Consider the following 15,687-nt stretch of genomic DNA (forward strand, 5'->3'; position numbering starts at 1 on the left):
TTATAAATCACAGTATCACAACATTGCTTATTCCCCTCATTGCAGCACATACCTTTCTTTCTTTTCTGTTTCCCAACCACTGTCTTTCCCAACTCCTTAAAAGGACATGTTTTGTTCAGTCTTGTATCCTCAGTACTTAGTGTTTAACATATGGTTGGGATGTAATAAAGTTTGAATGAGTGAACAAATGTATTACACAACCAACGAAGACGACAATAGGCAAGAAAATGTGGTCATGCGAAATGCGAAATACCACTGAATGCTTTGGGCTGTTGTGCAAATCTGGACCTTCCTATCAGCCATTCCTTCTATCTAGAATGTTCTTCTATTTGTCCTCACCCTCACCCCCAACGTCTTGTCAGAGTTTTCACTCACTTTAAATATCTATTTGCTCAGCTCTACACACACACACACACACACACACACCCCACGGCAGACTTCCCTTACCATGTTCTAAAGCCCTTTCTTTGTATTTCCACAGCTCCTGTGCATACTTTGGTTGCAATCCCTAGCACATCATACCAGCATGATCATTTATTTGCCCATCATTGCACTTGACCATAAGCCCCTTAAAGGACAGTGTCTTCACCTGTATCCATATGTCTAGCCATCAGCACGGTGCCTGGCAGTAGTAGGCACTCCAAACAGTTTAAAATAACTGTAAGGTAAGAGACTGAATGAATGGAGGGGGCTCCTCATTCCGGAAATTATCTCAGAGTATCTGTTTGTTCCCAATAAGATGTCCCATCAAGCACATACACTGGCAACTCCTAAACAAAATAAATTTAATGATTATTTATGGAGATTATTGCTGATACAGGAAAATTAGAATTAGAAAAAGTGCTTTAATCCAAGGACAGGCCCCAGGTAGAGAGGCCTCCAACACACTTTTTTCTGTTTCCATCTCACCCATCATCCTGTGTCAGTAAAAAATGTTTTCTTCTCAACCTAAGGTTTCCTATACTGTTCTCAGATGCCACATATAATCTCCTCCTCATGAATGTTTCTGTGTCCCGGCCCTCAGAATCTTGAACCACAAGTGAGTAAGCTACAAAAAACAAAAACAAAACAAAACAAAAAACCAACCCTGGTTTTATGAGAAAATGAGTGCTCATGGGGTGGCAATCCCATTTTGACGAGGATCTTTACTAAGACAATGACTTTTCTCAAAGTCTAGTGGGAAAAGACATTTTGAAATATGGGACCTTTCAGAAATCCTCAAATCACTCCGCTGGGGTGAGCTCCAACCTAACACTACAAAGGTGAAGAAAGGTGGCGTTTAGGGCAAGGATTTGAAGCCAGGCTGTCTGGGTTCGAATCCCAGCCCTTCCACTCTCTCACCTTCTGACCTTGAGCAACCTCACGGGGACCCAAGGTTTCTATCTGTAGAATGAAACAGTAAGACCTACCTCACTAAATTGCTAGGAATAGGCAATGGGTTAGTACAAGCAGGATATTCAGAAAAGGACCTAGCAAGTAGTTAGGTAGTCAGTAATTTTCTGTTCTTAATATTTTCATTTTACTGTTACTAGAACTGGCTCTGAAAGAACTGGAAGAGAGAGAGTGTCTAAGGTAGGAAAGGAGTGAGAAGAGAGAACACTTACTGATTTGGTTGTTCAGCTTGAACGCAATGTCCAGCTGCAGGATAAACAGCATGAATTGGAACCAAGGACTCATCTCCATGGAGGGAAGGGGGATATGGACAGAAAACACAATGTCGTTGGCTTCGATTTCCCTTGGGATTGCTTCCTCGATGTCTCGGATCTTGTCGCATTGGTTGGGTCCCCAGGGCATTAGCCATTTTGTCTTGTGATGGTTTTTACGGACATCCACACATTTCACTGACATGTAGGACACTGCCGTCGTGGGCCCTGGGGCTGAAAAGAAAAGGGTTTTCTGGTTTAGAAAAATCATCCACTGAAGTGCTCATTTGTGAGCTAACGTTCGCCTCCAATTTTCATACTGCCTTCTCTAATTGGGATTAGTAATACCTAGGGATCCCCCAAATCCAGGTGAGGACACTTCAGTGACCTCCACAAGTGTCAGAAAGTATCTCCAAGAGTCTTCCCATTAGGTTTTCAATCACTGTCATTTTCACTGAAAGAATACATTTGTAGCCACTTTGGTTCAGGTACTTCCTTACTCCAAACAAATGTCACAAAAATCTACTGTGCTTCTGTTTCCACCTGCCTGAGGGTTTGGAGGGCTCTGGGACTTCACAGAGCGCAGCGTCTGAAGTCAGAAGACCTGCTCAGAAGCCTGGTTGAACAACTGACTGTCAGTTCATCTTGGGTAGATTGATGAAATTGCATAGTTTCAGGACCCTCATGTGAGAAACAAGATGGTTAGTTTCTAAGACTGGCCAAGACAGTTGGTTTCTAAGATTCTTCTTAGTTCTAACAGCGCATTTGATGGAAAGAAAGAACTACATTGACCTCAGGCCCTCACTTAGTGTGGTAACTGTCAGAGGTGGGAACAGAAGCAGACTGTACTTCAGAGGCACCCAATCCATGCATTTGATCTGTGCACTTCAAAAGAGATCATCACATTTGAACTATACAACATTTTTAAAAAACACCATTTTGTGATTATAAAACGGTTATAGGATTATAAAAGAAAATCTACAAAATACAGAAATTTTAAACTTCAAAACAACATTTACCCAAAATCCCACTAGAGGGAAGTAACCACTGTTGGAAAAATATCAAAATACTATCTTTTCTATGAGCGTGTAATTAGATAAAAATTTATAAACGAATTACATTATAGAACTTTAAAAAGACATACTAATATTAACATATATTTCTATAAAACAGGATCACACCATCCATAGTTTTAGAGTTTTTTCTTTTTATTCATGTAAAGAAGCAGAGTAGCACAGTGGTGAGTCCCACCCGCTCTGGAGCCAACCTGCCTGGTTCCCTCATTCCTACTTCTGTCACCACCAATCCATTGGGTAAATTATTAAACCTATCTGTGTATTAATTTTATCATTTCTTAAATGGCAATAATAATCGTACGTACCTCTGCAAGTCACTGTATACACTAAACAAGTGAACTATAAAAGTACAAACTAGGGGCACCTGGCTCGCTCAGTAGGTTAAGCATCTAACTCTTGATTTCAGCTCAGGTCATGATCTCAGAGTTGTAAGACCGAGCTCAGTGAGGGGCTCTGCACTAGGCGTGGAGCCTGCTTAAGATTCTCGCCCCCTTTTCTTTTACCCCTCCCCACCAGCTCTCTCCTAAAAAAAAAAAAAAAAAAGTGCAAAATATTAGCTATTATATTTTCTATATAATAAAAATTTTTCAACTAGTGTTTGCAAAATAATCAGTCACATGATATATCAAATTCAATCTTACCTAATCTAATCCCTCCCCCACAACTTGTAAAGGTTGTTTGCATATAAGAATAATTCTTTGCCTAATATTTTTTGCTAGTAATTTATCTTAACTTTTCCATCTTCTGTCTAAATTTGTTTACAGCATATCTAAATATAGAGAAGTTCCAGATTTTCTAGAATATGTCTTTACCTAGGGCGCCTGGGTGGCTCAGTCAAGTGTCTGACTTTGGCTCAGGTCATGATCTCAGGGTCCTGGGATGGAACCCTGTATCAGGCTCCCTGCTCAGCAGGGAGTCTTCTTCTCCCTCTGTAGCGCCCCCCCCATATGCTCTAATAAAAATAAAATCTTTAAAAAATAAATAATAAATGGGGCGCCTGGGTGGCACAGCGGTTAAGCGTCTGCCTTCGGCTCAGGGCGTGATCCCGGCGTTGTGGGATCGAGCCCCACGTCAGGCTCCTCNGTGGGATCGAGCCCCACGTCAGGCTCCTCTGCTGTGAGCCTGCTTCTTCCTCTCCCACTCCCCCTGCTTGTGTTTCCTCTCTCGCTGGCTGTCTCTATCTCTGTCGAATAAATAAATAAAATCTTTAAAAATAATAATAAATAAATAAATAAAATTAAAAAAAAACTCTCTTTAGCTTTATGTTTTCCCCATACTTTTGTGCTTAGACCTTCTTTATCTCCAAATTCAATAAACAGCCACCTTTACTAATTTCAAGTTATTTTTGTACAATTTTAAAAAAATACTTAAATAGTTGATCCACCTGAAATTTGTTGTGATACAAAAGATGAATTGAGGGCCCAAGTTTTATTTTTTCTAAATATTTAAATTATTCTTTACTGAACAGACTCCCCTTTCTTGTTGATTTATGACATCACCTTTATCTTACATATACCTATAGATGTTTTTGGACAATCTGCTCAATTTCATGTATTGGACTGTCACTTCATCTCAATACAACATTGTTTTGAATCATATATGTTGATGGTTTGTATCAGTATCTGGCAGAGTAAATCCTCTCCCCCAATCCATTTTAAATTTATCCTTTTTATCCTTTTGCTGGGATTTGATTGAAATTACATTAAATCTACAGAAGAACGTGGACAGAATTGGCATCCTTTCACAACATTTAGTTTTCCTATCCAAGAACAGTGATTGCTTTTCCTTTAACTGGAATCCATTCTTATATCTCTTTGAAAATTTTTGCAGTTTTCTTCATGTGGGTCCTGCTAGTACAATATACTTTTAAAACTATTTTATACTTATTTTTTATATTTACATTTACATTTATAAAATGTATCTCTGAAAATGAGCAGGGAAAAGAAAACATTACAGATTATGGTGGTTTAAATATGTTTAATTCTGTGCATGTGATAAACTGGCATACTGTGCTTTCACACCTTTTATGAGCAGAAATCATCTCTTATGTAAGATCAGGTAACTCGAGAAAAACATAAAGCAAGAGGAAATTCACTTAGGTGGCAAGAGTGTGAGGGTGCCTGGCTGGCTCAGTCAGTGGAGCATGCAACTCTTGATTTCGAGGTTGTGAGTTTGAGCCCCACAGTGGGCATAGAGTTTACTTAAAAAATAAAATCTTAAAAAAAAAAAAAAGAGGCAAAAGTTTTTTGCCCTGCTTCTAACGCTCAAATACATATTTTTTCTATCCCTAAATATCTGTCCTAATGGTAAATTTTTAGTCAAATGTTACATTTGCAGCAAGTTGTGGCAATGTCTACTCAAATGTACTGGAAAACACAGCACGACTAAACTCTAGCTGAAAGTCCTTCAGTGCACCACAGAATCACCACTAATCCATACAAGGGAAGTTTTTCTTTAAAACTCAAAACCGTATCACAAAGATATTTTGTACCTAATTCTCCTAAAATCAGCCATCTGGCTTATTAGAAATAGGAATCAATCAAACTTTGGTTATCCTGACTCAGCCAAACAGCCCCCTGACATTAGAAAAACCAAACGGTACATTTAACTGAACCCTTTTTAATGTGGCTGAAGAAATAAACAGGGAGACAAAACTCATGAATTCTATTTTTGGCTAACATACTCAAACTGACTATTTGCTGCAGAAAATAGTTACTACATTTTAAAACTTCGATTCTTCTAAAATGAACCTAACCTTTTTTCATTTCTTTTCTTCCCCTCCCCACTTTTGAAAAACAAGTCTCTCCCTCCTTAGACCAAAATGAAAAATAACCAGCTGAGTTCCTCAGCTAAGCTCCAAAACCACATTCCAAACTTAATAACAGAGAAGCTGAACACTTTACGGACACAAAGGCTGCATTTTTAATGGACACAGTGAACGCCTGCCTTTGTAGCAGCCTGAATTATTTTCATTCTTTCATTAGTCTAGTGTATCTTGCATAAAGAAAAAAATCCCAGGAATACTAATATTTTCATAAATCTCATGGCAGTGAACTTGGAGAAGCCTCAAGTGCATCTCAAGCCATATTATGGGAATCACAGATATTTTTCTTCACTTGAATAAATTAGTTCTCTAGTCTCTAGTCTCAAAAACCTTTTGCATAACTTAAAAAAACCTGAAGATAATTCAACATTTTCAATTTTTCCAGTAGTGCTCAAAAGGAAAAACACTTGGATTTTTTGAGAACGTAAATTAACATTCTGCTATTCAAACATGAACAGTTAATGTTCTCCCAATAATATATTTACAACTGAAGACTACTTCCTACACTAGCTAAAAGTGAATTTCCAGATGCTTCTTTATGTAGAAAGTCTTTATCAAAGTAAACTAAAAACAAAGCCTATGGCTAGCAGAAAGTGTTTTCACTAGCTATAGCCAAAATTGTGACTAAATGGATCACAAAACAGTGTCTAAAATTTAAAAAACAATTGATTTCTGTCTTTAAATTAAAGAAAAAAGAAAAAAAGGAATAAATATGGGGGATTTTACTGTAAGAGGAAAGAATAAAATGGAAAATGTCGAAATTACCTGCAATCGTCGAAGACACCACAATCAACTAACTAACAGGTATATGTAATGTAGGCCCTACTTGGTCACTAGCATGGTTCTAGGAATTAATAGAGTTTGTGTATTTAAGAAGGGACTGGATGGATTCAAGTCAACAAACTGAGTCATGTTTGCTCAGGTGAAAGCTAAAAATAACCACTCCCCAGTATTCCTAGGATGGTAATGCAATAACACCCAGCTGCCTTAGCACACATTTTAAGTGTCCCCTCTACCTATCCATAGTATTTAATTGTGGAAAGAAAAAAAAAAAAAGGCCAAAACCTACTTCACCAGCAATCTGGCCAAAAATGAAGTTGCCCAGGCACTGTGGATTGGTTAACTTACGGCAGGTGAAGACAGCATTCAGACCATGTACAGAGGTAATAAACGATGAGCTTTTCAATGAAAAGTGAGTTCAGTTCTCTTTACTATGTCAAACATAGGCCATTTTTCCCTTCCTTATCTGTACTTCAACTGCCAGTATTTTTGGCCTCTGCCTCTCCATTATAGTACAGGAATGGTGACATGTGATACTGTAGGACACTTAATTTTAAAGGGATATGAAATCCATAAGACTTCTAAATTCAAGGTTGTGAAAAACTGCACAAACACATCTTGTTGCCTCTGAAAATTCAGTGGCTCCTCAGCGACACACATTACAAAGGTTCATACTGTATTCCCCAAATAGGTCTTGAGTACCTACTCTGCACCAGGCACCGTTAGGTGCTACGGTGAACCCGACAGACATCAGCCGTCCAGCCAGGTGGAATGTACAAATGATGGGGGAAACGGGCAATAAATCATAATTACAGTAAAAGGTAATTATAATTGTGGATGTTACATTTATCCTGACATTACCTGAGAAAGGGCAACAGAAAGATATTTAGGAGGCAAGAGACATGAAATCACTAGAATGAGGTAAAAATTCCAGTCATCATTACAACACAACCTTGAGTAAAAATGTAAGTAAGTGAACAATGACTAAACCTGTACTCCTTTTGGAACAATATTGACTCCAGTCAGCTTCCTGTTATAGCATCTCAAATGCCCGTCCAGTTTACAAATTACCAGCTAGCCAACCACTACCGCTATCATGCTCAAAGTTGAGTCAACATCAAATCATTAGCCCCTACTCCCTCCAAAACCTGTAATTAAAGAGCTGGACAGAGATACAAGACTTAGTTGCCTCCTAGAAAAGTTAAAATAAAATTAAAACAACATGCTGACATGACACATGGTCTCCGTTTAAGCCAACGCAGACTATTTCTTTCTTTGCTTTATTACAAGTAAAGAAGCTTCCTTTAGCAATTATCTAGAAGTATCACTATTATGCGGGCATTGTGCTAACTAAAGATAGAGACAAATGACAGTCCCAGACCCCAAGTTGCTCACAGTCAAGCGTGGGAGGCTGAGAAGTTGGCAGCGAAGTGCCTCCTGATTGAAACTCGCTCGGACAGAGGTTTGTGCGGGGAACAGAGGGTTTGGGGGTGGCATGATTTCAGCAGCCTGGACTTAGCCTCCAGGGAGAGCAGGTGCTGGTCAGCCAGGGGAAAAGGGGGACGCCGAGTGGGGAAGATGCTGAAAAAGAGCAGGTGCCAGACCGCAGGGTATCGAGAACATCACCGTGAGTTCTGCAGAGGTCTGAATATGGGTATTAAAATTTATAAAGAGATCATTTGACAGCTGAAAATGCAGCACCACCCTGACTTTGTTTGCTTGCTCTGATCAGCGCCATTGTTCTACCAGGTGCCTTGGCTTCTGCTCCCCATGGCCTCTGCTCCATTCTGCAAAGCAATGGATGGAAGAATAATCAAGAGATCCACAAATAACAAAGAATTTGTATTTAGGGGGAATCTTTCCTTCCAAGACGCCCATCTCTGCCCTGCAGGCAGCCACAAGGCCAGACATGAACTCTCCTGGAAGGAGGAACAAGACGGTGGTGGGGAGAGAATGGTGGAGCTCTGCCTCCTATTCTAGCAACGGGGCCTCTAAGGAGCCTTTGAAGTCTAGCTCACCTCAACTAGAGCAGGAATGTCTTGCTGCAACAAAGATGGTATTTTTTTAAAAGATTTTATTTATTTATTTGACAGAGAGAGAGAGTATACGCAGGGGGAGCGGCAGGCCGAGGGAGAGGGAGAAGCAGGCTCCCCGCTGAGCATAGAGCCCAACGTGGGGGGGCTAGATCCCAGGACCCCAGGATCATGACCTGAGCTGAAGGCAGACACTTAACCGACTGAGCCACCTGAGCCCCAACAAAGATGATATTTAAAGATTAATCTGCTTTGGGCTACAAGGGGAAGGAATGTGCAGAACAGACCAGTTAAAAGGGTAAGTCACGCTTACAAACATTAAAAATCAGAAACCCTCAATTTGAAAAAGTCATGACTTTAAGTAAAAATGGTCAAACATTTCAGAAATATTTTAGAGAATTTTACTTTCACCATAGCAATTAGCTAAAAGATATGAAAGCAAACTACACAACCCTGACTTAACAACATACAGACAGTTGCTAACAGATACCTTCCTCTAGTGAATCAAGAAGGAGGTTGCTCTAACTCCTGAAATCTAGTGTCAGTTAAAAATCTGCTGTCATGATTTCTGCACCTGCAAAAATACAAATGCTTGATTTATCTATTTTTTTTAATAATTTCATTTATTTTATACCTCATTCCTAAAAGATTTTGAGTTACTAGAAAGTAAATATTAGACTTTATTTAAAAAAAAAAAAAGAACTGAGACTGATTTAAAAGGGCAGGATTACTGTTGGTGTGGGGGTGGGGGACGGGCGCTAAGAATGACTTGGCCCAGGTCCACATCTACAAAAGGAGAGAACAAAAGCAGTAGCTGGATAATGTGACCCCCCACAACATTCACATGGGCTACAAAAAGAAAGGTAGCTAAAAGCCACTTTTTATTTTGTAACGTAGACAAAACTTCCACTGCCTCACAATGAATGGGATTTATAATTCAAGATTATATACTCAAATCGGTTCTAAGCTTTTCCTTCTGAACATCTCTGTTTGTCTTAATGAGAATTTATAGGAAATGTATTGGATATTCAGGCCCTTGGATAACTCCAGGGTTTATTCGGATTTTTTGATGTGCCTCAGGGAGGGGAGGAGCAAGGGAGGGGAAAAGGAATCTAGGTGGCAAAAACCAAGGAGACCAGATGAATTTTTCTGATATTTATACAACTACAGTTTTCACTGAAAGCCGCCCCCCTCCCCCAGCCGCAAAGCACTTATTTAACATAAAAGAAACTTCAGCTAAATTTAGAAATTAGCTTTTAAATGTGTTGAGTTCCCTCAAAGATTCTGCCTCCCTTTCTCAAGCTCGAAAACCTCCTGCTTTGTTTCTCATGAAAAGGAAATGTGTGGCATACACTGTACAAATGAAGCCCAAGATCGAGTCATCTGTCTGAGTTGTGAGGGTTTAGACCACTAGCAATTCCTTGAGCCAATTCTGCTAATGGTTCCCTCCAGGTCAGCTCCTAAAAAGGTTTCTTCGTGTCTGCTATCGCAGGTATCCAAGTTGCAGAACGTCCCAGTATAATGACCACTTCAAAATTTTCAGCTAAAGAAAGTGTAAATTCTTGTGTTAAACTGACTTAGTGCTTCGGAATTAACTGACTCAGTCTGTTAATTCCTTTACTGAAATTGCTCTGAAGTTGTAATGGTCAGACATTCTGCCACTGACTTTGAAGATGAAATTCTCCGATATTTCAACCATACCAATTAAATCTCACTAGATTACGAAGTGAAATACTATTTCACAATTCAATCTCAATTACTGGGGGACTGAAAGTGGGTCTGCAGGGCCAAGACCTGGAGAAATGATTTTCTGAATTATCCTAGCTATGCCCTAGTGCACGTAATGGGGTATGCTGAGTGAAATGTAATTCATCTTGCCAGCAATTTTCAGTAAGTAGTTAATTATGCTAACATCTGTTCTAGGAAAGCTAAAATTTTTAAACACAGCAGAACATTCCTCTACACTAAACTACTACCACCAAAACACACACAAACACACATATACACACACCACACAGCAGCGTTGAATGCAAAGTAATTTGTACTATACACACAAAAGTCAAGCACTTATTTAAAAACAGTTCCCTGAAGCACAAACTCATGGATAAATGACACGGACATTTTGACGGCAAAGTTTCAGAAATTGTAGCAAACAGTTGCGTAATTCATTCTGATAAAAAATATTGAAAAATATTATATGTTTACATCTTAGGCTGTTGAGAATTTTTAATGCTTGGCCTGCAAACTCAATTGTTCTGGAGCCAAAGACATAACAGCTTTGAAGAATAGAAGAATTACTCTATATTTGTCAGAATCTACGCGTCAAGCAAGCAGCACCACTTGGCTTCCATTACTTGCCTGGCCTGGATCCTGTGGAAATGAGAAGCATTAGAACCAAGAGGAAAAAAATTAGAGTGCTTTGGGACATGGAGCCAAACTCTTACATAGTATCTGAAATGCTGTGGTAAACATGAAATTACTTTAGGCTCAAGATTGGTGCTAGTTTTTTGGGGTTTTTTAAAAATCTTTTTGAAAAAAATAATAAAATGCACGTGAAGGGTCCTGCACAAAAGGGCACATGAAACCTACTAACCATTAGATGGGCTATTTGGGAAAGAAATCCCAAATCCTGAATTCAGATTAAAAAATTGACCCTCACTTTTAACATCCAGCAGCAAAGAGAGACTAAATTGGGAAGCTCAACGTGAGTACATTAAATTACTAATTCTAACCTCTATTTCTGAAAAATGCCTGCAATTAGTGTTTCTCCATCACTCCAGAAATACTCAAAACAGTAAAAATTAAATGCACATGAAGTAAACACAAAAGACCTCCACAGAAAAACCAAATGGTTCTTCTGTTGACGCTATTGCTCATTGCTCGGCAAACCAGTCATCTGGGCTGAAATTTTGAGTTTGTGCCAATGCTTCAAAATCAGCCACCTTTTAGCCAAAAGGCTGTGGAATGTAGCCAAGACCACCTATGGAAAGTGAATTATAGCATCTTATAATTTACTACCTTGGCTATGATCTCATAAACCCAGCATGGAGGGTGAACCAGCTCTTGTGTGGGAAATCTCTCTGAGCTTGGGAGGGGGGTGGGGGCTCCCAAAGCCACTCTGGCAGAGCTGTAGGGGTAGGGGTGACAAAAAGGTGGGCAACTGGCCCTACTTCATGAGCAAGTTTGCCACCAGCACACTCTTGTTTTAAAATTTCAGGGTTAGGAAAGCCCCCATAAACACTGTAGGAGAAACAGCTGCTTTGTTCTGAAGTACCTGTTACACTCTATAAAATTCCACACATTTGCTATTTATAATTGATTATAAATTAGATAGTCTACTTTTGTCAATATCGTCACTGTTAATAATAAACACAAATACTAATATGTGGATTGTGCATTACATCTTATGGAGCATTTTCACGTACTTGGATCATCTAATCCTCACAGAAAACAGGTCAGTCATGATAATGACCCCACGGCACAGGAGAAGATTGGTGGGTTTCATCCCACCAGTAAGTGGCAGAGCTAGGACTAAAACCACCATCTGACTTCAAATTCAATCCCACACTGCCTCTCAACTGCTCGTTTATTATTAGCTCANAAATAAAAAATAAACACAAATACTAATATGTGGATTGTGCATTACATCTTATGGAGCATTTTCACGTACTTGGATCATCTAATCCTCGCAGAAAACAGGTCAGTCATGATAATGACCCCACGGCACAGGAGAAGATTGGTGGGTTTCATCCCACCAGTAAGTGGCAGAGCTAGGGTTAAAACCACCATCTGACTTCAAATTCAATCCCACACTGCCTCTCAACTGCTCGTTTATTATTAGCTCACACTATTTATCAGCTCTCTCAAATTACCGGAGAGGTAACGTGTAGGGCACAGAAATGGAAGAGAAAGACTGAATGGGGCCATGGAGCACTTGCTGCAACTCCACAGACAAGACACTACCCAGCGTCGGACTGGGCACCACACAAAGGGAACCACTGGGATAGCTTATCTGGGAGACTCAGGTGGCGACAGAGTATCTCCACAGAGTTCCTTAAAGGGACAGTGGAATAACAAGCTGCCAAAAATACACTGAACTCAACTCACTTGAAACGAATGGCTACTCTTCCATGATTCACTGGGGTTCAAATTCTGGGCTGAAATGTCAGCCTAGGGAAAATCCAACTCAGGAACACATGATAGAGTGGCCATGGATGAGTCTATGACACATCCTGTAGGCAAAAGAAGGGCCAAGGATACAAGTTAGACACTGGCTAACTTCAGAGAAACCTAACACAGAATTCGCTGACAGTTCTGGTAAGCAAACAATGGCACGATCTGACTCAGGGAAGGGCAAGTTCCCCATCCATGGAAACATTCGGGAAGTAACCAAATAGATAAAATCCTGAACTAAAATAAGGTTTCTCAGTGACACCAAAATGGTAAAGTCTCCTATCCACACATGTGAGATATTAGAGAATGGAGACTGTAAGACCCAAGAAAAAGCTCCATGCAATTTATTGATTTATTTTTCTCTATATTCTAACTCATTTCAGAAAAACAAGCAAAGAAATAAAAGGAACAGATTATGGGACATTTCAAAGGGTCAAAACTTCAGTGCTGGATAGTACAAGCTGAGGCTAAGGTCAAGCAAGACTTGCCAACAGCTTTATCCAGATTTTCACAAACGCCAGGAATAATCGTATCCCCTCCCTGAATATTCAAAGAAAAGGCAGGATCTTAGAACTTCTGAATTCCCAAGAATTGGAGGCAAAGAGGTAAATTTTAAGGGAGAACTGCAATTTTAACAGTCACACTCTTAGGAATTGTTGGTTTGTTGCTTTTTTTTAAACACTAAAATAACAAAATTAACTAAAATCACTACATAACTGTTAAATATTTTAATATTTTCATCAGTTCTAGGTTTCAGCTCAAGTGCCACCCCTTCACTCAATTTGTTAAATGCTTAGAATGTGCCAGTTTCCATTTCCCTTCAGTAACAAATGATCCTTACTTCCTCAGATGCCAAGATCACCTGGCCTATGTCTTTATTATAGCATTCCACTTTATTTGTAAAAATAGTTTCTGAACCCTATAGAATTATAAGCTCCTGAGAGGAAGGACCATATCTTATTCTTCCTTATGGCGCCAAGCATAGAGATTTAAACATGACTGGTGATGGGTAGTAAGGAGGGCACGTATTGCATGGTGCACTGGGTGTTATACGCAACTAATGAAGCATCAAACTTTACATCGGAATCTGGGGATGTACTGTATGGTGATTAACATAATATAATAAAATAAAATAAAATAAAATAAAAGAGATTTAAACATGCACATCCTCCAAAACGGAATTAAAGAGACTTTATGTCCTAATAAACACATTAACATTATATCATGCTGATTTAGGGGTGCCTGGCTGGCTCAGTCAGTAGAGCATGCAACTCTTGATCTCTGGGTTGTNGATTTAAGCATGCACATCCTCCAAAACGGAATTAAAGAGACTTTATGTCCTAATAAACACATTAACATTATATCATGCTGATTTAGGGGTGCCTGGCTGGCTCAGTCAGTAGAGCATGCAACTCTTGATCTCTGGGTTGTAAGTTCGAGCCCCACAGTGGGTTGTAGAGATTACTTAAATATAAAATCTTTAAATAAATATATATAAATAAACAATAAATTATGCTGATTTACCTAGCAAGCTTTTATCAAACACCTAAGAGGCAGCATTTTAAAAATGCCATGGTGGATTAGATCCATGGCCTGCCTATATGAAAGTACAATTGAGACTGGTATTCAGAAAGAGTTTGGGAAGCAGCCATGGCTGTCTTCCATGATGCCAACCTCCGGATGCTACCCCTGGTCCCCAGCTGAAGTTCACATCCAGTTAGGATGGTTCCTCCAGATCTGTGTCTACCTATATATAAAATAAATACTGAATTTTGAAGATCAAAATGAACTTTTCCTGGGGCACCTGGCTGGCTCATTCAGAAGACCATGGGACTCTTGATCTCGGGGCCCTGAGTTGGAGCCCCATGTTGGGTACAAACATTACTTTAAAAAAAAACTTTAAACAAACAAAAAATGAACTTTTCCTAAACTGAAATACTATCATCCCAATCCACAGGAAAGAAAGTAAATTTACACATCAAAAGAATGTATATGAGACAGACAACAGGCAAGCAAAAAAACATGGTAATTTCTGAAAAATTCCTCCCAAAGGGATTGTAGCCAATATTAAAATTTGTGGGGGCATGTTTAGGAGACTACTTTTGAGCATATTTTCTGGAAATTGAGGTTCTCAAATGTAGGGCTTAAAGTTATTTATCCCATTTGAGCACTGCCCTAAGGAGCTCAAGGCCTGCATGCTAGAAAGAAAATAGGAGCCAACATGAAATAAAATATTCACATCTTAGCCTTAAATGCATGTAATTCATGGCTGACTATTTGAAGATTTAATGGCAAAATCTATATTAAGAACACACAGAGAGAAAACTCAGGCCATTTCATTAATATTCTCCAATCAAGTCCTACCAGAGAGTAAAACAAACACCCCTAAAGACATCAAATCCTACTTTTGAGGTCAGATCTACAAAACAGGCTCAGACAGAAATTTGGACAAAGGAGCCTTCAGCTGCACATATGGTCTATTTACCTAGCAGCTCTAAAGGTGTTTTTCTCTCTGGTCTAATGAATTATGTATGAAAGTTACCAAAGAACTAGCAGTGAAAAGAAATGAAGACCTGGTGTGAAGGAACAGTGGAGCATGGGATGGGTACCAAAAGTCTTGAGATGACACATGGAACTTCTGAATGGGGACAGGTAAATACAACTGCGACAGGAAGGAAGAGCTATTTAGGAGGAAGAATTTGCAGACTCTCTTGATTCCTGTGGGATGTGAGTGAGAAAGAGAAGTCAAAGATGTTCCCGAGTTCCCTGAATGGGTAGCAGACAGATGGAGAGGAGTCAAGCGAAAGTAAGTCCTGTCACTGGTTGAATATGCAGAAGCTTCACTGCTTGTTAAAGAAAGGCGCTCAGTTTGGAGGGCGGCGGGGGGAGAGGGTACAGATAAAAGGTCAAATACATGAATGATTAAGATTTGGAAGAGGAGGGGCGCCTGGGTGGCACAGCGGTTAAGCGTCTGCCTTCGGCTCAGGGCATGATCCCGGCGTTATGGGATCGAGTCCCACATCAGGCTCCTCCGCTATGAGCCTGCTTCTTCCTCTCCCACTCCCCCTGCTTGTGTTCCCTCTCTCGCTGGCTGTCTCTATCTCTGTCAAATAAATAAATAAAATCTTTAAAAAAAAAAAAAAGATTTGGAAGAGGAA

At 39.6% G+C, this 15,687-nt stretch overlaps 1 protein-coding gene across 1 annotated transcript in view; it reads right to left on the reverse strand.

Moving 5' to 3' along the window:
* The window catches only part of WLS (Wnt ligand secretion mediator), a 100,723-nt gene that overhangs the window by 55,353 nt on the left and 29,683 nt on the right, over positions 1-15,687 (reverse strand). Inside the window, exon 2 of the mRNA XM_034653672.1 lies at positions 1,605-1,877. Within this exon, the coding sequence (XP_034509563.1) occupies positions 1,605-1,877 (273 nt within the window). The remainder of the gene's footprint in view (positions 1-1,604; positions 1,878-15,687) is intronic.

This window comes from Ailuropoda melanoleuca, chromosome 2 (genome assembly GCF_002007445.2).
Source record: "Ailuropoda melanoleuca isolate Jingjing chromosome 2, ASM200744v2, whole genome shotgun sequence".
In the NCBI taxonomy this organism is placed as follows: Eukaryota; Metazoa; Chordata; class Mammalia; order Carnivora; family Ursidae; genus Ailuropoda; species Ailuropoda melanoleuca.